This window comes from Lepidochelys kempii, chromosome 1 (genome assembly GCF_965140265.1).
Source record: "Lepidochelys kempii isolate rLepKem1 chromosome 1, rLepKem1.hap2, whole genome shotgun sequence".
Lineage (NCBI taxonomy): Eukaryota > Metazoa > Chordata > Testudines > Cheloniidae > Lepidochelys > Lepidochelys kempii.
In genome coordinates, this window is record NC_133256.1 from 243807003 (window position 1) to 243831151 (window position 24149).

The 24149-nt window shown below is 40.7% G+C and overlaps 1 protein-coding gene across 14 annotated transcripts in view; it reads left to right on the forward strand.

Moving 5' to 3' along the window:
• Positions 1-24149, forward strand: part of BICD1 (BICD cargo adaptor 1) — a 267972-nt gene that overhangs the window by 189190 nt on the left and 54633 nt on the right. For all 14 annotated transcript variants that reach the window (XM_073321643.1, XM_073321662.1, XM_073321652.1 and 11 more), the window contains 2 exons: positions 9185-10279; positions 20829-20980. In XM_073321643.1, the coding sequence (XP_073177744.1) occupies positions 9185-10279; positions 20829-20980 (1247 nt within the window). The remainder of the gene's footprint in view (positions 1-9184; positions 10280-20828; positions 20981-24149) is intronic.

Sequence of the window (24149 nt, forward strand, 5' to 3'; positions counted from 1 at the left end):
TGACAGACTGGGAGAGTATATCTAGTGGGGTCCTGCAAGGGTCAGTCCTTGTTCCGGTACTATTCAATATTTTCATTAATGACTTGGATAGTGGAGCAGAGAGTGCTTATAAAATTTGCAGATGACATCAAGCTGGAAAGGTTTGCAAGCATTTTGGATGACAGGATTAGAATTCAAACCACGTTGACACATTGGAAGTTGGTTGGAAATCAACGAGATGAAATTCAATAAAGAGAAATGAAAAGTACTTCACTTAGGAAGGAAAAATCAAATGCACAGCTATAAAATGCAGAATAACTGGCTATGTGGTAAAACTGCTAAAAAGGATCCGGGAGTTATAGTGGATCACAAATTGAATATAAATCAACTGTGGTGCAGCTGCCAAAAAAAAAAAAAAAAAGGCTAATGTCATTCTGGGGTATATTAACAGGAATGTAGTATGTAAGACACGGGAGATAATTGGCCCGCTCTACTCGGCACTGGGGAGTAGCTGGAGTCCTGTGTCCAGTTCTTGGCACCACACTTTAGGAAAGATGTGGATAAATTGGAGAGAGTCCAGAGGAAAGCAAAAATATGATAAAAGGTTTAGAAAACTTGACCTATGATGAAAGGTTCAGAAAAATGGGCATGTTTAGTCTTGAGAAAAGAAGACTAGGGAGGGACCCTGGTAACAGTTTTCACATATGTTAAGAGCTCTTATAAAGAGGACAGTGATAATTGTTCTCCATGTCCTTTAAAGTAGGAAAAGAAGTAATGGGCTTAATCTGCAGCAAGGGATTTAGGTTAGTGTATTAGCAGAGGGAGTGAGGGAGCTGCATTCACAGTGTGGAGCAGGCTTGTTATGAGCTAACAAGAGACACCTGGTGCAGGGGGGAGAGAACCTCAAGCAGCTGGTTCCTTATTAGAGAGCTGACAGCTGTTTGAGAGGGCTGACTCTGGGAAGTTTACAGGGGAGTCAGCTCTGTGCAGGACTGTTGCAAGCTGAACCCCAGGGCAGGTTACCCCGTAAGAACTCATTAACAAAGAACTCTAAGAAGGAACCCTTTTGGTCGCCCAGGCTCTGAGGTAAGAGCCGTGCCCCAGATTTTTGGGACTGAGTTTTGTCTGAATAAACCCAGGCCCCAATAAGGGTGGTGATTGGATGAGCAAGTGTGGAGTGTCTGTAAAAGGGCCTGGAAAAGGGAGAATAAAGGGCAAGGCAGGGCAGAGGCACAAGGCCACAAGAGGGCACATAGGGGCAGCCAACTCGTTTATAGTTAGATATTAGTAAAAACTTTCTAACTAGAAGAGTAGTTAAGCACTGGAATAGGCTTCCAAGGGAGGTTGTGGAATCCCAGTTGTTGGAGGTTTTTAAGAACAGGTGGGACAAACACCTGTCAGATGATGATTTAGGTTTACTTGGTCCTGCCTCAGCACAGGGGGTGGGACTTGATGACCTCTAGAGGTCCCTTCTAGCCCTACATTTCTGTGATTCTATGACTCTCACTTTTTCCAGACCACTTTCTGTAGTAGGATCCAGTTCTTCTTGCTGAATAAATTAGGGCCACATTCTGATACCATTACATTGGTTCAGTAGCACCTTACTCTCATTTACTTCAGTGAGACTATCTATGGACTAAGGTGCTATTCAGCGTGAGTAAGGGTATCTGAATTAGTCCTTAGTGTATGTAGACTCAGTTCTGTTTCTGTTACAGTCAATTGGAGTTTTTGCCATTAACTTAAGTTGGAAAAAGATTTGGCATTCCATCAAGAAAGAACAAAAGGGGAGAAGAGTTTCTCTTGAAGAATACATACCCGAAGAGCTTGTGGTGTTTGAGACATAACACAATGTTGTATTCCACATTAGCATCCCCTGCTGATGCATCCTGTATAGGGTACCACTGGCAAGTATAATACCAGCAGTTTGTTTTCCATTCCTCCATGCCTTATCTGAGGCATTATCAAAACTGGGAAGGGATCCAGTGTATATATACTTAAAAAGGGGAAAAAAAAAAAAAAAAGAAAAGAAAAGAAAAAAAAGACCCAGAAGAAGCTGCCAACATCTCTGTTATCATCACCCCAGAAAGAAATAATACAAAGCCACACAGCCTAAAGGTCCAACCATGCAAGCTGTTAAGCAATTCCTTTGGAGGTGCACAGCATGTCAGCTCAGTGCCAACTCGGTGTTCTGGGCACCTTCCAGGATTAGGACCATCATTATATCTCTCTCTACTAAAGGGTGAAAAAAAGTGAAAATATCTTGAAAAAAGGTGAGAGATGCACAGAAGTAAAATTGAGAATATAATGAACCTCACTTTATTTGTTCACTGGGGAAAAAAGTGCCCCACATGTTAAGTGACATTTTGCTGGAGTACTTATTGTTTTACCTATTTCATTACCAAATATTGGTTACGACATAAGAAAGCAGTGATGATATGGTACCTCGAACTTTGTGTATGCTTTTCCTCACAAAACTAATTGTATAAACGTGTTAACAGTATTCAGTTGGTAACTATTCTCAGTAACGTTGTCAGTCTACTGGCAATGACAATATTATAATATAATATTAATATAATATAATAATAAGATAATATTATTCTTCACATTTTAATAAGTGTATTCCATACAGTATACATACACGGGCAGGTTTTGTAGATGAATCCACAGTAGATATGCCTGGCCATAGCAACTTGATACTGTGTGTGATACAGACAGCAACTGCCCTTACTAGGCATCCTAAGCATGTTAAGAATTTTTTAAAAAAATAGACGCAGCGAGAAAACTGACATGATTTCTATAGATCAGCATGGCAGGGCTGGGCCAGCCCCCATGAGGGGTGGGGAGGGAGTACCACCCAGCCCTGCTCGGATCCCAGCCCTGCCCTCTGGCCTTAACTCCCGACCACAGCCCGGCCAACGCTTTGCTCCTGGCTCCAGCTTTGGCCCCCTTACACTTGTCTGAATCCCCCCTTCCAGGAGCTGCAGCCTGGCTCTGAGGGGGTGCAGACAGGGATAAGGAGGGGTGCGACCCTGAAAAGTTTGGGGACAACAGCTATAGATACTTAAAGGTTTACCGTAGAATGCTGGTGTGTGCTGGGTTTTGTTTTTTTTTACTTTTTTATGTAAACTGTCCTTTCTATTTGGAGCCACATGAGCTCACCTATGGTCTCACAAATTAAATGTGAGGAATTCCTCCAGGAAGTTTCTTGATGTTGGACATGGGAATTCAATTATGTTCATGCTGGTAATGCTTCAGCAAAACAAGATTTGCTATCTTCAGCAGTGTCTTTGTAGTGTTCTGTTCATAAAGGCATGTATCAAAGGTTAGTATGAGCACTTCCACCGAATGGTGTGTATTTTAGCTATTTGAAATTTCTGTACACAACAGCAATTTATTTGCCCTATTAAACCATAGGCCTATTGTTGCACATGCATCAAAATATTAGTTAAGGTGGGTACAATTCCTCCTGCAGCTCTGGGGCTGAACTCCTTCACGCCTCTTGACAGGCCAGCTCCTGGCTGGTGCCGAGGAGACCTTACTGTCACGGCTTGTATTTCAGTAGTGCAGACAAGACCCACTGTCTAAACAAGGTGAGTAACATGACCCACCAATTCCCAGCAAAGGTCCATGCCTCAATCAAAATTCCAATGGTTATTAATGGCAAAGATGTCTTCTCTGTTTTGGGAGGGAGGAATTATCCACGTCCTTTTCAGAACCCCTGTGATTCCTTCCACCACTTTATTCTCCTTATTCTTGAGGCCCCACCTCATAGCCACCTTTCTTCTGAGTGGAGAGGATTAGACAAATCTTTCTTCAGACCTGTTGACTCTTCATCATCCAATGCTGTGGCTGCTGAACAATGTTCAGTGTTCTCCCTCTCTGACCTCCTCCTTCAGTTTCCTTAGCTCTTCCAGTGCTTTTCCGTCCAGAGAACCAAGAAAATTAGACTAGACATCAGGTTCCATAATGGAAATTTCCTGTTCACAAGTTCTTCATGGTTCCCACCATCAGTTCATTGCTAACTTCTCTTGTTAACAAACTAAATAATAATGATATATGTGGTTCCCATAGGTCAAAGCAAACTGCTGACACACATTGGGGGAAAATACCCCAAAACTGAAATCACTGCAGAGAACTATGCTGCATGAAACACGTACAGCTCATTTGGGTGATATTTTAGTTTGTTTTAGATAATGATAAAGAGAGTTTGTGAAACTACTAATTTAGTTGTCTAAAAAACCCAGATGACACTGAAATATAACATCATGTTTCTAGAAGATTGCTGTGGGTGGAAATAAAAATACAGCAGATTATAGAAAGTGAAATACTTAGGAACAGCAGAAAGTCATTATTATTCAGGAGTTTGCTCTTGCTTTGTTTTTAAGACAGAAGCATATATTAGTCACTGAAACACACGCTAACATCCTAGTGTCGCCTAGTATTGTACTGCTTATTAGAATACATTGATATTGATTCCATAATGTCTTTAAATGTCTCACCTAGTATTCCAGTTAGCATATGGGTTCCAGATACACTACTTCTAACACTATGTTCTTTGTATCTGCAAACAGATAATCCTTTCCATGCAGGCTCTCTATTTCTTTTGCCAGTCTGAAATTTTGCAAGAGAAGCAATTTTTCCAGACCTGGTTTGTGTTTGTTAAAGATATCATAAACATTCCCGTTAATGTCCTTCTCCATAGTAGATGTCTGCATTGAACAATAACGTAGTAAAAGTCAATTCTTTCTAACTAGTTTAAGCAGTCATGGACATTGGAATACAGTGGCTCTGTACGGTTAACTTCCTGTAACAAATGGTAAAACATTATTTGACAATGAGCCCCATGCAGCCATCTTTATTTCTCTATTAGTAGAATCCACTGTTAGCTGCCAAATTCGAGGACTTCTCCGAATGTTCATGCTGTGGCACCACTTACCTTTAAGGGCCAGCACTTCTTGTGACAATATCCATATATCTTTTCAGTATATTGCTGTTGTTGTCACAGGAAGAGCTGGCACTTTAAGATGGTTGATACTCAGCCTCATCTCTGCCAGGTGTAGCCTACCTGGCCAGATGAATGGAATGAGTAGTACAGGTCTTGTGGTGGGGACCATGCAACTAAGAACCAGGCCTGCTAGGAGACAATTCAGCCAGGAGAGAGATTCCAGGGAGAGCAGACCTGGGAAATCTGTATAGCCTGATCTATAGATTAGGAATAAAAATTCCCAGTTATCACTTTCACGGTAGACAGGTTCTTGTCCCAAGATTAGGCCCAGTATTAAAATTATTATATAGTTGGGAACCCCGATGTGCACAGCTGCAACACTCACACTACAGTAACTCTTCTATATTTACAAATAATTTATGAATACATTTAGCAAAGTCACACACACTCTAACTCAGTAAAGTAGACAGAGATAATACAAAAGTACATACTTACACCATCCCTTGCAGAAGAAGCTGAAATGTTAGCTATTATCTTCCTCATCACCGTCACCTTCCTCATCTTCACCGGTGGCCATCATTCTGGTCCCTCCCAAGGGCTACATCTCTCTCCCTCCTACTGCCCTGGAATGCCACTTTTATAATATGTTCTGCTGATGTTACCATGTCTAATGCATATTCAGTAGGGGTTTCTTCCCTCTTCCTTATTTGTATTTCCTTCCCTTACCAATGTTAAGGTATCCTTTTTCTATAGCTTAATATATTTATGATTTCACCCCATTATAATATACATCAGTTCGTTGCCATGGCAGTCTTGCGGTTGGATGTTCCGTCCAAAACATTCCAGAAGCTGGTGTTAGTTCATGTTGCTATGGTTGGCTGATGTCATTATGGACAAAATTCCCCCTTACATTCTGCTTCCAGTTCCCCAAAATGTATGGGTTACATAAATTTATTTGTGCTAAAGTGCATAGGCCTCAAGCCTCATGCTAACTCCTGAAGCCAGTGTCTTACAGGATACAAGCCTGTAGGTTCCTTGCATTACTGCTGAATATAATAAAGCAGAATATAATGCAAAGCAGAGAATATAATAGAGGTAAGCTAGCTCACTGGGCTACACCAGTGTTCCATTAAAGAGTGGAGGGTCAGTGAAAACTAGGCTGAGGAGAGAGACTTGCAGGGAGCAAAAGCCTGCTAGGCCTGGGCAGCAGGTATAATAGGCACTGCCATGGCCACCAGACCCCTGGTTGCGGGGTTTGGCGGGTGAAGGTTTTGCTTTATTATGCCCCATGCAGGTTTCCGGGGTGGCTGAGGAGGTGGTGATTCACAGGTGCTATTCAGCTTCCTGGGTTTATCAGTAATCTCCCTGGACTCCAGAGAGATTACTGATGAACCCAGGAAGCTGAGTAGCAAATACTGCCTCCTCGGCCACCCTGGAACCTTCATGGGGCATATCAAAAGCATCTCCGGGAAGAGCTGCTTTTCCCCAGGGGGCTTAGGGTCTGGGGAGGGGAGGCCCAACTGTGGCTGGCCTGGGGCTCCTCTGGGCAATTGTGGGGGAGCTCGGGTCACCTCCAGGCCGGGTTCAGGGCTACGGCCAGTTTGGGGCTGCTCTGGTGGGGGTGGAAGGGGCGGAGCTGGGGGCTAGCTTCCCTGACAGGGGGCTCCACCCACCACCCATGCTGATAGAAAGAAAGTCTCAGCAGGCATTGGACTAGGAACCCTGAACCAAGGGTGTGAGCCAGCTAGCAAGGCTAATTGGAAGATCTGTGTTATTGTAAACTGTTGGTTTTTTTTTAATAAACCAGACAGTCAAAAAAGGGAGGGCTAAAGCGAAAACACTCACTGCATGAAGTCTGATTAATAGGGGAAACTGAAACAGTGGCAGAGCCCAAGACTGGACTGAAGAAGGCTCTGCTACAGCCATGGAATTAGACTAACCTCTTCAGTAGCCTTAGATTCCAGTGGGGACTAAATGCTTACAGAAATGCAGCTCTGTATGTCTGAGGAGGTGGATGTACTATTTGTGTTGTAACACAGATATGAGGAAAAACAGTAATACAGTTTGGCCCCAATTTTTCTGCTTAAGTGGGTTAAAGGAAGAGCCATCTTCTCTCATCCACCTGCACACACAAGAATTAAGGCCAGATTTTTAAAGAGGCTTTAAAATGGCTTCTATTTTTCCACCTACAATTTTGTGTCCGCTGCTGACTACAGGCGCAAAAATAGAGGCCAGGTTTTAAAAGCAGCCATATTAACCATCTATCATGCACTTAGCCCTTTAAATTGGGAAATGCAGAATTCCTAGCTATAGGATAATAGGAGTCTGAACTGCATTTTAGAATACTGAATGAACATTAATGGTATTAATATTCTTTTTTTTCCCCATATAAGTTTTGCAGAGACTCATTTGACTCTCCCAAATGTTGGCTGGGGAGATATCTATGGGGGGAAATGCTTTTTAAAAGGCTTTTAGAAACAGGCAGCTCTGATTTCTCTGAATTAGTCATTCTGTTCCCCATAAAACGAAGATGGAAATGGCATTTTTCTCCAAATATATAAACAGAGCTGGGAAGATGCAACAGTGGCTACTAAAGAGCACACTGAGTCATTCTCAATAAAATACCTGCTCACAACCCACACTTTAATCCTGCGTTTATTGAAATTACTGTCAAAACACCCATTGAAACCATGGGGAGCAGGGGTAGACCCACAGTCTTTTACCTTCCATTGCATCACCAGTTCTGATCTGGACAAAGACACATGGGGAAACTTTAAATTTTCTGGGGTTTTTTTATGTATGACAGTCTGTAGCTGAACAGACCAAACTACTAACAATTAACCTGGTTCCCTTGCTTTGAGATGTTCTGTATTAAAACCACTGGGGGAATGGCCATTCTCCATGGCACCATCTCCTTTTTTACCTCCAGATTTCTCTGTGGAAACCTAAGACAGAATTAATATAGCTCAGAGGCAATGGCAGCTCAATACCTGCTTTCCTTCTCCCAGACAGGAGAAGATGTAGTCCCAAAACTTTATAGCACACGTGCAGATTGCTGGCTTTTGATTGACACCATCTGTGTCTACCTCCAGGTTTGTAACAGAGCCAGTTTGTTAGTCCCCAGAGTGTGCTGCACGGACCACATTTTCTCCCTTGTCTTTGAGGAGATGAGTGCCGGGTGGGGGTACATAGTGGTGGAATGGACGTCTGGAGATTGTGTGTGCTGTAATTTCTGTTTCTATTTATGTCATTGCTGCATTACTTCATTTGAGCTGGAGGAATTTATGCATCTGTTTAATGTATTTTTTAAAGATTGTCAAAGATGCCCAGGAGCACTGATAGGGTGCTTTTTATAATTGTTGGTAAAAATCCAAATAAATAAATAATGATGGTGAAAGAATGGCAGAGTTTTTCACAGAAACTCCTAAATTAATGCATACGCTTAGGGGAGAAATGTATATGTATCATTATGATGAATTATATCATGACGTAGGCTGAATAATATATGGTGGCTGTTTAAAATTCAGAGAACATATTTTGGGATAAATCTGATATTTAATGAGAAACCAGTCACTGTCAATTTAGATGGCTAAGCAGAATTGCTTGGGAAGTGGGTAACCGTTGATGAAGTAAGCACTAATAAGAAATAATTCCCACGTGTCATTACGCTACTGCAAATGGGAGTGGGAGTTGAGATTTTCAGACACTCTAGGAGATTTATATGTACACCTACAATTTAATTTTAAAATGAATGGCTGGTGTGTCTAAATTTCCTCAAGTGCTTTGAAACCTCAACTAGGTTACATAGTTGGGGGTAAAAATGCTATTGGCAATGTTTGGTGACAAGCGCACAAGCACATGAAGATTGAGAACTGGCCTATACTGGGGCTGCAGAGCACCATTTAAAGTGTGTGTGGGGGGCACATAGATCCCTGCCTGACCTTTCTCTTCTCCTCTCTGGCACCCACCATCAACCTGACCCTCCCATCCACCCATCCCCTACAAATTTGAGCAAATGGCATTGCAACCTGGGTTGCAGTGCCTTTCAAGTTTGTCCCAGAAGCCCCTCCGGCATGACAGAGAGGAGGCCAGGACAAATTTGAGCGAGTGGCATTGTGACCTGGCACACAGTCACAGCACCACTCAGGTTTGGCCTAGCCAAAAAGTCAGGCCATGGCATAGGCTTCACGGCCTGTGGGTCTAGGTTTCTTAGTTTAATTCCCTTGTCAAATGTTAATATTCTTTATTATATCATTCCAGGTGGAGAGAGAAAAAGCTATTCTCCTGGCCAACCTTCAGGAGTCCCAGACGCAGCTAGAACACACAAAGGGAGCCCTAACTGAACAACACGAGCGAGTCCACAGGCTCACAGAGCACGTCAACGCCATGAGGGGACTGCAGAGCAACAAGGAGCTGAAAGTAGAGCTGGACTGTGAGAAGGGCCGAGACTCTGGCGAGGAAACACATGACTATGAAGTAGACATCAACGGCCTAGAGATCCTAGAATGTAAATACAAAGTGGCAGTGACAGAAGTGATTGACCTTAAAGCTGAGATAAAGGCCTTAAAGGAGAAATACAATAAATGTGTAGAAAACTACACTGAAGAAAAGGCAAAGTATGAGACCAGGATCCAGAGGTATGATGAGCAGGTGACGAACCTGGAAAAATCAACGAAGGAAAGTTACGAGAAAATGGTTCAAATGGAAAAAGAGTTGCAAAGGATGACGAGCGTAGCAAATGAAAACCATAATACCCTCAACACAGCCCAGGATGAGTTGGTGACATTTAGTGAGGAGCTGGCTCAGCTCTATCACCATGTATGTTTGTGTAATAATGAAACTCCCAATAGGGTCATGTTGGACTATTACAGGCAAAGTAGAGTCACCCGTAGCGGGAGCCTGAAGGGACCTGATGATCCTAGGGGGCTCCTGTCTCCACGGCTCACCAGAAGAGGAACGGCATCCCCAGTAGAAGCCAGGACCCCAACTGAGCATGTTTCGAAAGAGAGCACAGAGGCTGGCAAAGAACAAAGTCCAACCAAGACACCTACGATTTCTCCTGTCATCACGGCCCCTCCTTCCTCTCCCGTCTCTGACAGCAGTGACATACGCAAAGAGCCAATGAATATCTACAACCTAAATGCCATAATACGGGACCAAATCAAGCACTTGCAGAAGGCTGTAGATCGGTCACTGCAGCTGTCACGCCAGCGTGCGGCAGCACGTGAGCTGGTGCCCATGATTGATAAGGACAAGGAGGCCTTAATGGAAGAGATACTGAAACTGAAGTCCCTGCTGAGTACAAAACGGGAGCAGATAGCAACCTTGAGGGCAGTGTTGAAAGCCAACAAACAGGTAAGTGAGTAACAATGCTGTCAGTTTGTGGTGATCAGTATTTTCATAGCTGATTTATGGGCCTTTCAACAGGTATTGTGGTAGATGTTTGAACAATCAGCTGTCCATCTTTCCAGTCAGTCACAATGAGGCTGAGGTTTTTCTTGTTTTTCTTAACTCCCTGCAATCTTTCTGCATAGTCTTTTTGCAGCACCCAACCTTGACCTAAAGGATGGGCAGAGTGAGTGACTTGCTGTAGAGTTTGAGACCTCAATGTCCTTACATGGATCAGCCTACAGGAGAAGGAGAAGGGCAGTAAGAAAGGCACAGCAAGAGCCGAGCACTAATGTGGCTCCCTAGTGGGTCTCCTGGTTTGAGAAGAAACCAGGTTTTGAGGGCCACAACCAAACCTGGGTCTTCCAAATGGTAACGTGATGTGCTGTAGCCTCAAGGCCGTACGCAACTCCAGGGAGCTCGGGAATAAAAATTTACGTTGCATTTACACAGCTGACTATCTCAAAACACTTTACAAAGGTGGGTGTCTGTACCCCATTTTACAGGTGGGAATACTGAGGCACAGAAAGGCTAAGTGATTCCACCAAAGACATGAGGTGGGTCAGGATTAGAATCCAGGCCTCCTGTCTCTCATTCCCTAGCTGTACCCACTAGACTACAATGCCTTCGTGCTATCCTATCAACGGTGGGCGCTCTCCGCTAAACAAATTCAGTGACTGATCCCTTTATAGTCAACAGTAGTTAAATGGCAGCAATAATCCATGCACTCTAGGCAGGGGGAAACATTTATTTCTGCAAAGCAAAATGATCAACAAAATTGTAGACCCATCTGATTATTGAACAATGTCTGATCATTTAATACAAATGAGTGGATCACACAGCTCTCTTGGGTACGCAAATCTCTCATCCAATTTGGATACTAGTTTGTCACTGCAGTCTCCTGGCCAGATATAATGGTCCTGGTTTTCTTTTCTATACTGGTTTTACATCAGTAAAACTCTATTGACTTAAATGCAGTTACTCCTGATATTGAACGGGTTGGAATTTTTCAAATATTCGTTTTCCAGAAATGCCATTTTATTGCCATTGAAATTTTTGTTTGTCATTTTTAAAATAAGAAATATTGAAAATTTTAAAAAAAATATATCACTTTGGGGCAAAACTGATCAAAAACATCCCACATTTTTTTATTTTTATTTTGAAAATTATAGAGATTAAAAAATTTTCAAAAATGAAATAAAGATTTTAAAATTTGTCTCAAATTTTCTTTTCATTTTTTGACAAGGTCTGTTCTTGATATTGTATAGTAAGACTAGAATAAGGCCCATTGTATGTGAAATGCAAAAAAATCCCTGCACTTGCGCACTCTCTGTCATCACCATGTTCATTTAGTTGTGTTATACCCCTATCTCCAACCCTTTGTCTGCTTTTGCATCTTTAGGCTTTAGTATCTTTTTAGGCGCCAGTCTTGCAAACAATTATGCACGTTGTTATCCGCAAAAATCTAGGGCATCCCGCCTATACCCTGCTGAGGGCTCAAGGCGTGACCTGGTTAATTTCAGTACCCCCACCCTTTCCCTACTGAGGGCTCGGGCTGTGAAGCATATACCCTTACCCATGGAGCTCAGGGTAAACCTGTTCAATTTAAGTACCCGCCCTTTCCCACAGGGTTCTGGGCTATACAAGTCTGTGTAACTTTTTCCCAGTGAAAGAGCCTTACACAGCAGTGCTCTAAACATCAATTTATTAGCAATACATACAAAATACATCTGCCAAACAAAGCTATTACGCTCACCACTCCCAATAGACAGACAAACTTCACCCGATGGCAGTCAGGATCCACTCATCTGGGGATGCCGGTGCTACCTCTGCCCGTCACAGTTGTGCAAGGGCGTCAGTTCTAGCAGTTTTCAGAGTAACAGCCGTGTTAGTCTGTATTCGCAAAAAGAAAAGGAGGACTTGTGGCACCTTAGAGACTAACCAATTTATTAGAGCATAAGCTTTCGTGAGCTACAGCTCACTTCTTCAGATGCATATCGTGGAAACTGCAGCAGGCTTTATATATACACAGAGAATATGAAACAATACCTATTCCCATTGAACTGCAGGCCAGCGATGGTTCCCAAAGAGCATTGTTTTTCATTTACTTTATATAGGTAAAACTAGCTCCCTCCTTCAAATTTACTAAATCTATTACATTATTCAACACCCCTAGGTAATAACATTTAACCAATCATGCACTGGCACCTATGTTTGCTCCTCCCTGCTCTTTACATTTTATCTTTCATGCCCAAATTGTACCTTATTTATGACCTTCTTTGTTTGTGCAGATGGTCAGCATAAATTTGCTGGTCAGAGCTTATCTTATCTATTTCACCATTTGTGGGGGGTTTTCTGTATCCTCCCTAAACTTCCCAGCGCCTGGGTGTCTCTACTTTACAACCTTGGTGTTAGAACTATTGTTAGGGGCATTCCTGAGGTGGGGGTGCCTTAGCAGCAGGAGAGCATTTTTTCTTAATTTTAGTGGTGAAATCCCTGAGTTTTACCCAAGGCTAATCCAAGCTAGTTTAGTATGGGGGTGAGCTGCGTCCCCCAGGCCTACATGAGGTTGGTCAAGGCTAGGTTAGTATGGGGGTAAATTAAGTCCCAGGCCTACAATGTGCTTAACTTTATGCAGGTGAATAGTTCCATTGACTTCCATAGAACTACTTGTCCTCAAGCATGTGTTTATGTGTTTGCAGGATCAGGGCCATAGATTGTAAACTCTTGAGGGCTTTTCCATCATCTGTGTTAGTTTAGAGAACAGGACAATCGGTCCCAATCCTGATTAGGGCATTAGGTCACTACCATAATATAAATGATAGGCTGAAAATATAAAATCACCCAGAGGTCAGGAAATACAACCCTAAAGATTCCAACAGCAAAGTTAACTTGGATGTATTGTGAATTTTATTCCATATCAAGTTTTTTAGAAGGATATATTAACATACACACTTAACTAGAGAAAGAGTACTGGTGAATCTTATGTATATGAAATGAAGGTATTGCAACTGTGCCCTGAAAAGTTATTGTGTGAAAAAGCATGGTGGGATTCTGTGTCTGTTTCTCAATGACTCCAGTTGAATGTGGTCAGTTTGCAAATAAAAAGATGTCTCTTAATTGCTAACTTTGCAAACCCATCCCAATATTTGAAAGCCAATCAGATTTATTTCCATGTCATACTTCACCAACAATAATCTAACTATTAATCTAGGTCCTTATGAGGCCTTTATCACTATAGTATCTGAGCACGAGTAAACCCATCCTAATACAGGTATATTGTTGATTGTAGATGTGATGTAACTGAGATACACCCTTGTTCTAGGCCCTTTGACCTAGGTAAAAGGGCAGAGTGCAGGGGCTATGAAAGCCCCAGACCCAGCCAGGGGAAGATTCCCCAGCACAGAACCTCAGAAGAGAGCCCTAAGGCTGCACTCAGAGTATCTGGGGGGCGGTTGGGGGCTGCTGGGGCTGCAGTACTCAGAGCTAAGAAGATTCCAAGCAGCCCTGCAGCCCATATGGCAGCCTGGGAAGGCTGTGGTAACTTAGGACCTGTCTTAAGTAAAACAGCTCAAGTTAATACGTTCCCTTTACTGCACTGGAGCTAGTGTAGCACAGAACAACCACACTGCAAGGCAACAGTGGAGTTACATGGAGTCATTTGATTAGCTGATGATGAGTTATAACTCGAGCTGTTGCATCTCCACTACATTATTAGCTCAAGCTTCAACCCACCCCACTAACGGGCCAGCTATCTCCTAGCTCGAGCTTAAAGTACCAGTTAACTCAAGCTAGAGATTTTTGTGGGTGGATGGGAATCAAGCTAGGGGTGACACTCAAGACGCACCCTCAGACAGTCTCCTAGGACTGTCTATGTTATGCCAGGGGCCACAGAGCTGCCTCGGATTGGGAGGAGACAAAGATGGCACAAAGCACCATAGGCCCACCTCCTTCTGGGTTGCAAATACTGTGCTGTGCTTTTAGAAAGGTCAGCACATATTCTCACCCTTTATGCCCAAGAAAGCAGTCAAGACCCATCACATCCCTGGCCTCTTTGATTCTTGCTACATTGCCCTTGGTATTCTAAATAATTATTCTAAATAATGTCTAAAATCCTTTTTAGAAATGGCATCACTGTTTTTAAAAATGCCTGTTGGTAGTGGTTATTATTATTATTTTATTGTGATTAATGTTTGTTTGATTTTTCGTAAAGAAACACAATGACAAGTACAAAAGGGGTAAATGACTTACAGCTTGTTAAAGTTTCGAAATACAGTATGCTTCATGGGATCTGCAATACTAGTATGCAAGTTTACAAGTAAACAGTCACAGCAATGAATAATTTTGCCTTTTTGATAACATCTTCTGTTCAGGAACAGTGGGCATAATACTAAAAAAGAGAAGCATTAAATTAATGCCAAAAAGTTAGTGTGTTTTTATGGAAACATACCTATTTAAGAAGAGCATATTACTCTCTTCTTACCATCATTCAACTCAAGGAAAGGCTCCTTAGAAACAAAATGCAGGATTATGGTTTTGGGTATTGCTTAGGTAATGACATGACACAGTAAACCTAGGAAACATGGGTGCTATCTAGTGGCCACCAAGTAGCACTGTAACTTCTTTCTGAAAAAGAAAACTGCATCGTGTTGCTAAAAGAAACAGTAAAATGCAGTGTTTCACTAACATTTTCTGCTAAGTTGGCATTCTAACCCGTAGCTTCTTGAAAAAAAATGTACAGTACTGCCTCTTAACTTGAATTGTGCTTATCTGACTGAAGGAAAACAATCAAGGAACCTACAGTCCTCTTTGCTCATATTACAGTAGCCCTCCAACGTGCCAAACAGGATTAGAGTCCCATTGTACTAAAAATATACTAACTTAGAGGAGGACAGTGTCTCCCTTGCAACCTAAAATATCCAGTTAAAAAACCAGAAAAAGGGTGGTGAAAATGGGATCAAGCAATTTGATCAAGGGGATGATGAGCATACCTTTTGTTCGTTCACTTTCTCCTTTTTATTTTATGCATACACTTATTCAGCACGTCACTTGCTGTATCACCAGTAGTTTGGGCGCAAAACATAGAATCTTTAAAATCTAAAGCAATAGTAAAGTAATCATACTCACCATAAGGCTCACATCAATAATGGTTCTGATTTTTGGTTTCAGATAACATGTAGAAAATAAAATAAACCTGCCTACAATGGGGAAACTCAACAGCCTGAGAATTTCCTTTAAATTAATTAAAAATTAATACATACATAAATAAAATACCCTACTTCAGACAAATATGGTGAACGGTAGGACTCTCTATTCCCCTCTGGTCTATTCAATATCCATTTTACATATGTGCTGGCTGCAGCCACGATGCCTCTATCTTCAACAACTGGGGTGCCTCCTCAAGTCCTGAGACATTGCAGAAATTACTTGAAGACCTAAAATATCCCCTGAAGCCTGAGCCTTAAGCCAAAAGCCTGGAGTTAGGCAGGTATAGTAAAATGGAGATTTTGTACTTTGAATGCAAATGTAGATCATGATACTCAGTACTCCTCAAAGTGCTATGTACTTTCTATAACTAAAATAGCAGGTCCACTGTTTTACTTTTTTATGTGTAAAAAATGAAGTACTTACCGTTTTAGTGTTTTTCATTTTTTTCAGTAACAATTATCGCTCATTTGTTTTGCTTCACACACTGTTATCATAAAGCAAGTGGCAAGACTTTAGAAAGGTGTAAAGTTGTCTTGAAACTCAAAATATCTAAACTGAAAAAAAGTAAAGAAAGCAAAGTTAGCATGTGGGCTATAGTTTTAAGCCCACAACCTTTGAGAGATTGAATTTAGAACAGAAAAAGATTCCTGCTATAATATCGATAGACTGGGGGGGAAGAGTTGAGACAGGCAATACAAAGATATGCTGCATAATTTACATTTTTTTGCCCTGTATGGTCCTAAAACTGTTTACAAACTTAAACTGAAATACAAACTAAATGTAGGGATCGCTTCAACCAGCTATGAAACACACTCATTTTGGGGTGGAATGTCACAGCACTGTTAGCAGCAGTGTCAAAACAGGATAGGACCTACAGAATGCCATATCCATGTATCTGTGATACAATTTGTTAGCACTGTGGCACCAAAGAAAAAGACGCTTGAGAAATCACGTCAACTGTAGCAGAGGAGTACATAGGAGGAGATTATATTTTAAGTCTGACAGTGTGTATCCAGTGCTTCTCAAAGCGGTGGTCGGCAGACTGGTGCCAGTCCGCGAGCCATCAGCTGCCGGTCTGCGTGCACATTGGGGGAAAAAATTGCCAGTCCCCCACATCAGATAGCTTGAGAAGCATTGTCCTAGAGGATGTGGAGTGGCAGTGGAAGACAGTTCAGGAATGGGAGCTAACTGCTCTCCAAAATATTCTTGTACCAGCTCACAGGAAATGAACACAGCCATTATTTACCAGATAGATGTTTCCTTGAAATCCACATTAAGGTTCAGGAGGAATGTTTATATTGTCCCTCTCAAAATGGCAATCTTCTCCCATTGTACTCAATGAGATTAAGGCCCCAGATTCCCTATGGGAAGATGGTTAGTTCCCTGTGTTGTGTGGAGGCAGAGATACTCAGTACCATTGTGAACAATGAGGGAAAGAGAGAGAGAGAGACCCTCATCAAAATGGCCACCAACTGGTGAGTGTTGTAGTCCCTGTCCTATTGAGAACCATAGAAGATAGCAGACATTTTGAAAAAGGGCTTTTCTTTGTAGAGTTCTCAGCAGTACAACACTGTATTCTTCAGCTTCTGATGGAGAGACTTTCAGTTATGAAGAATAGGAAAAAATTAACATCAATCCAAAAATAAATTATTCAAATACACACTTTCTCAGAGTGTTAACTCTATGGGAAGTTAATGTGTATGGGAAGTGTGTTATTTCATTACTGAGATTGTGGGTGAGGTGAGGGTGAAGTCTAGCACCAGATACTAAATTACTTTATGTCCGTTTGATTCCTAAACAAATCAACAGCTTTACTTGTAAACTCTTAGAAGTTTCATTCTATGCTCAAACAAGAAGTGTGGTAAATTTGGGGAGGATACGCAGCGTTGTTCGTACAAAGCAAAGTTTGGATTCCTGCTTTTAAGTACAAAAGAGAACTCAGCCTTAACTATGGAGTCACTACTAATACCTCCGTAAGGCAGCCGTGGCATCTTGAAACAGCACTGACTGTTGGGTTAAGTAATCTGCAGATGAGGACTCTTGACATGTGTCCAGTCTCCCTCATACCACTGAGCCACTACCGCCAAACAAGTAGATAGAACAGTCATTAATAGTGTAATTACAACTTGATCTCTTCAAATATGGCCTATACACAAATGTCAGTTAATTTTAACTGCCTGAAAAGTTGAAGCAACTGCATTAGTCCTTTCTTAAAATCATTTGAGACAAAGAAAAAACTGATGCAGATACTATATTTCTTAAAGGATCAAATTTTAATTAGTCTTAATTCAAATTAATTAATTAATGGATTCACTTGTAAATTTTTAGAAAATTCATGTTATACTCAGTAAGTGCTGTAAGTTGGGGAGGATACACTGTAGTTCATGTACAAAACAAAGATTGAATTTCTGGTTTATGTGCAAAATAGAACTCAGCTGAAGCCTCCATAGTGAACGTCCTGTCCTTTCCCTTCCCTCTCAACAACATGAATAACCCTATCACAAATAACACAGGTTTTAATAATTATTGTTAAATAGGAAGTTGTCCCCTTGTTCATTATTCTGTCACTTTTCTTTCTGAGATGGGTAAGAGCAGAGTGACTGACTATTTTATTAATGACAGTTAAATACTCTTCTATGTGTAAATTTTGACTGAATGTTTTTGCCAGTGTCTGGAAACAGATGACCTTTGCTGTAGCCTACCAAAGTGCACAGTGGTACAACACTATACCAAAGCATACCTTTGCCTCTTCATGTACGTTCATGAACAGTCATGAGAGTTGTGTTCATATGACTGTATCTCGGAGTGTTTTCTCACCGTTTCATGCGATGACCCCCAGGTTTGGTGTAGGAAAATGACCTATTTAAAATGACAGGTAGTTTCATAGTGGCTTCTTAAACCTTGGTCTGTCTTCTATGGAAACTAGTCATCAGAAGTAGGAAAAGAGTTAGACACGGTGTGCAGTAATTTGGAGACAATTTTGATATAATGTATTTTAGTACCACAATTTATAACTAAACTACTTCCCCAGAAGCAAATGAATAGAATTTTATTTTAGTGTAGGATTCTTTTGTTCCTTTTTTAAGAGACACTGAATTTGAAATCTAGTGAGTTTCAAAAAGATGGCTTAAAAGTACCTTCAGGTTTTACAGCCATTACCCTCTCCTCTGATGTTCCCATGCCAATTTTTGTGGTTTTACAATCACATTTTTCCTATTTATTCTTTCCCCTGTTGATGTGTGAAAGATCCACAAAAACAACAAGGGGAACTGACAGAGTGTAGTGGAAACACAGCAATTGACTACACACTAACTGAAGTGCTCTCAGATGCACAAAGTAAAAATACTGGAAAAATTTAGAAGAAAAAATATTTCTTAATATATTTCAGTTGCAGTAATTTTAACTGAGACTTGTAACACTGCAAAAATACAAAAATGTAATTTTCTTAATTTTAAAATTTTTTATTTCTGTAAAATAAAAAAGTAATGAATAAAACTGACAAACAACAGCAAGCAAATAACAAGACAAAGTTAACATGAAATTTAGGTAGGTCAAGCAGGAAACAAGAAAGAAAATGAGCAGGGGGGGAAAGAAAGATATAGGCAGAATATAGAGTAGGGTAATTTCATAACTTCTTCCCTAGATTTTCAGTTAAGTGAACATTATCATTTACACAACTGGTTGGTTGGTAAAATTTGCAGAAGAATGAGAAGGCATAAAATTTTGTGACATGGCAGAGTATAACTGCTAATTTGTACAGTCTTGATATTTCAGGCTTATTGAATCCAATAGTTTTTAAGTTGACTATGTCCATTCAACAACATGGCTTCCCTCTTTCTAAGGAAAATAGTTTTTTTTTAACTTTTTTTAACGCATGTGTTGCATTAAAGCTCAAGTCTGACATTTTTTTACTTGAGAGAGACAAGGTGGGTGAGGTAATATCTTGTATTGGTCCAATCTCTGTTGGTGGAAGGGATAAGCTTTTGAACTTCACAGAGCTCTTTGTCAGATCTGGAGAAGGAAACTAAAATGCCAGAGATAAAATACAAGGTGGGACAGGTGATTAAGCATAAGAGGTTCACACATGTTGCTTGAGACCATTTAAAGTGAAGTAGGCAATTGGCATATTTGCAGTGGTGGGACAGTGGAGGGTTAATAGGAAGCAGGGTGTTACAAATTGTTGTAATGAGCCATAAAACAACTTTCTCTGTTAAGTACATAGTTTTTACTGTCCAACAATTATGACTTTAAGGTCCAAGGCTTGTCTTTTGAAGTTGTAGTGTACGTTTCCTTTGAGAACAAGGACTGAAAGGTCAGATATGGAGTCATCAGTTTGTGAAAAGTGTTTGCCCATGGGGTGATGTGGTGTTTTTGTCTTGTCTTATTTTTCTGTGTGAATTCATTTGAGAGCATAGTGATTGTCTGGTTTCACCCACTTTGTTGTTGTTGGGGTATTTGACGCACTGGATGCGGTACACCACATATTGTGATAGGTATGAGTAGGACCCATGGCCTTCAAAGGTGTGTTGTGGGGGTATTGATCATCATACCAGTGGAGATATTTCACCAGGTTTTGCATCTATTGGTCTGACAGGATCTGGTGCCACTTTGAGTTGATGTGTCCCCTGGTCTGTGGGAAGCTTGCTTGTGATGATGAACTTGGTGAGGTTGTGGAGTTGTTTTAAGGCCAGAAGAGGGGGGTTGAGAAAAAATTTCAGGATGTGGTCCCCATCAAATATGGATTATAAATGTTTGATACCTGATTCTAGTGTGGGTTTGTAGGTGTATTGAAGCAGTTTCTCCTCAGGTATTTAGGTGGCCCATTCCATGATGTGATCTACTTCTCCGGTGCAGTCTCCTTGTTCGTGAAGGCTGTTTTAAGTGTGTATCCCAGACTTTCTCTTCAGAGCATATTCTGAGGCATCTAAGTGGCTGGCAGTAGCTAACAGATTTCATGGTGCATTTGGAGTGGTTTCTGGATCTACGAAGGTAAGTGTGGTGATCCATGGATTTAGTTGTCTGTAGAGTTCCATTGTTGAAGGTTGTGGTATCCAGGAGGTTGATGCTGGTGTGGGAATGTTCTAGAGAGAGTGTGGTGGTTGTTGAAGTTGTGCTGGAAAACTGTGAGGGAGTTTAGGTCGTCTGTCCAGAGGATGAAAATATCATCAACGTATCTCAGGTATATCACTGGTTTCATGGTGCATTAACTTGTGAACGAAGGTGGAAGCCAGAAATGAGATCATAACCTGGCCTCTTAGCTGTTAGCAAATTCCCTTCTCAGAAGCATATATCCCTCTCTCTTTTTCAGACAGCTGAAGTGGCACTGGCCAATCTGAAGAATAAATATGAGAATGAAAAATCAATGGTGACTGAAACCATGACCAAACTGCGAAATGAATTAAAGGCTTTGAAAGAAGATGCAGCAACCTTCTCATCCTTGAGAGCGATGTTTGCAACCAGGTAAGGGAAACTGCCTCATAGGCTTCTCTCCTGCTCAGTAGTTGAAAGGGCAAGCCTATGATGTGAGTGAGAACATTCTCCCCTACATGCATTTCTTCTCATGGTCTTGATGCGCTAATATGTGGATACAAAAACTGCTTTCCTCAGTGAGAGAGACAAGGTGGGTGAGGCAATATCTTTTACTGTTGGTGGAAGGGACAAGCTTTTGAGCTTTCTGCAATAGCAGAGCTTTGTTGGATGGAGGAGAATGAAGTTTGGAATGCAGACTCTGCAAAAGTTTCAAGCTTCCAAATGGCACCAAGCTGCATGCCTCTGAAAATAATGCTTTTAAGTGGCAATGCCAGTACAGCCTTGGGTAAAGTGTGATAAATAATTATATTAGAGCCCTCTGTATTTGGATTTATACTCTGTTTTTTGAAGTGGAAAATAAACATTAGATTTATGTGACTTTCATTCACACTCAGAAAAGGCACAGTGATTCTGCCATGTAAAAACCTTCACATGGCTAAACTCCATCTTTGTCCTTGCCATCTGATTTATTATTTACCATTGGGAAAAAAATCTATAATTCTCCATCAGTATGGCTCTGCTATAACCCAGCACTGATGATTATCAGGTTACTGCAATTTCTCATTGCACTGTAAATTATTATTTTCTACAGCTGGCAGTATTTCATTTATTATCTTCTCGTTCATAGGTTTAAAAATGTCACACACCTTCTGCAGTGAATATTTCAGTTCTTCCCAGCAGGAGCATAATTAATCACATATTGTCTTTTTTTTTTCTTTTTTTTTTTTCTGAAAGGAAACTTTCATTTTTAGCTGGTTTCTTAAAGGTGACCTGCAAATAATTGTTTTCGAAAGATCCAACACCTGCAGCAATCTGTGCTGAATTCCCCCAAGTAACCAAAGAAAGAGAGATATATTCAGCACTTTATGGGATTAAATCATCCTATTTTCCCCCTCTATTCTGACACCACATTTATTGCAGGCTCTTGCTTCATGTAGCACCCTATCATTTACTAATCCAGGAGTTCTCAAACTGGGGGTCAAGACCTCTCAGGGGGTCGCAAGGTTATTACATAGGGGGTCACAAAAGGTCAGTCTCCACCCCAAATCCCGCTTTGCCTCCAGCATTTATAATGGTGTTAAATGTATACAAAATAGGACTGTCGATTAATTGCAGTTAACTCTCATGATTAACTCAAAAAAATTAATCACAGTCTCAATTGCACTGTTAAACAATAGAATACCAATTGAAATTTGTTAAATATTTTGGATGTTTTTCTACATTTTCATATATATTGTAACTGAAACCAAAGTGTATATTATTTTTATTACAAATATTTGCACTGTAAAAATGATAAATAAAAGAAATAGTATTTTTCAGTTCACCTCAAACAAGTACTGTAGTGCAATCACTTTGTTGTGGAAGTGCAACTTACAAATGTAGTTTGTTTGGGGGTTTTTTTGTTACATAACTGCACTCAAAAACAAAACAAATGTAAAACTTTAGAGCCTACAAGTCCACTCAGTCCTGCTTCTTGTTCAGCCAATCGCTAAGACAAACTTTTACATTTACAGGAGATAATGCTGCCTGTTTCTTATTTACAATGTCACCAGAAAGTGAGAACAGGCCTTTGCATGGCACTTTTGTAGCCGGCGTTGCAAGGTATTTATGTGCCAGGTATGCTAAACATTTGTATGCCCCTTCATGCTTCGGCCACCATTCCAGAGGACATGCTTCCATGCTCATGAGGCTCATTTAAAAAAAATAAATGTGTTAATTAAATTTGTGACTGAACTCCTTGGGGAAGAATTGTATGCCCCCTGCTCTGTTTTATCTGCATTCTGCCATATATTTCATGTTCATAGCAGTCTTGGATGATAACCCAACACATGTTCGTTTTAAGAACACTTTCACAGCAGATTTAACAAAGCACAAAGAAAGTACCAAGAGATTTCTAAAGATAGCTACAGCACTTGGCCCAAGGTTTAAGAATTTGAACTATCTTCCAAAATCTGAGAGGGATGAGGTGTGGAGCATGATTTCAGAAATCTTAAAAGAGCAACACTCCAGTGCGGAAACTACAGAACCCGAACCACCAAAAAAGAAAATTAACCTTCTGCTGGTGGCATCTGACTCGGATAATGAAAATGAACATGCATCAGTCCATACTACTTTGGATTGTTATCGAGCAGAACCTGTCATCAGCATGGACACATGTCCCCTGGAACGGTGGTTGAAGCATGAAGGAACATATGAATCTCTAGCACATCTGGCATGTAAATATCTTGTGATGCCGGCTACAACGGTGCCATGAGAATGTCTTTCAGGTGACCTTGTAAACAAGAAGCGGGCAGCATTATCTTCTGCAAATGTAAACAAACTTATTTGTCTGAGTGATTGGCTGAACAAGATGTAGGACTGAGTGGACTTGCAGACTCTAAAATTTTACATTGTTTTAATTTTTAAAGCAGTTGTTTCGTACATAATTGTACATTTGTAAGTTCATGATAATGAGATTGCACTACAGCATTTGTATTAGGTGAATTGAAAAATACTATTTCGTTTGTTTTTTACAGTATAAATATTTGTAATAAAAAATAAATATAAAGTGAGCACTGTACACTTTGTATTCTGTGTAGTAATTGAAATTGAAATATTTGAAAATGTAGAAAACATCCAAAATATTTAAATAAATAGTATTCTATTATGTTTAACAGTGCGACGAATCGCGATTTTTTTAATTGCTTGACAACCCTAATAAAAAACTGTTTTTAATTTATCAGGGGGGTCCCAGTCAGAGGCTTGCTGTGTGCAAGGGGTCACCAGTACAAAAGTTTGAGAACCATTGCACTAATCTAACCATATTATATGCACAGTTCCATACAGGAACTTTTCTATAGTAATTAGGAGCCAGATCAACAGCTGGTTTGAGTGAATGTAGCTTCAATGACTTCACTCCAGAAATGCATGGTTTTGTATAGATTTTAAAAATCTGTTTATTAATCTTTTAAAAAGCACACTTTGTGAGGTATACATAGATGTAGGCCATTCCAGTACGCAGCAGGGACCTGAAGAGGTTGTGGCATCAGTGGCATAAAGCAGACTGTTTATCATGTGGAACATGAGCCAGTAATTTGTATGTGGCTGGACTTTGAGAAGC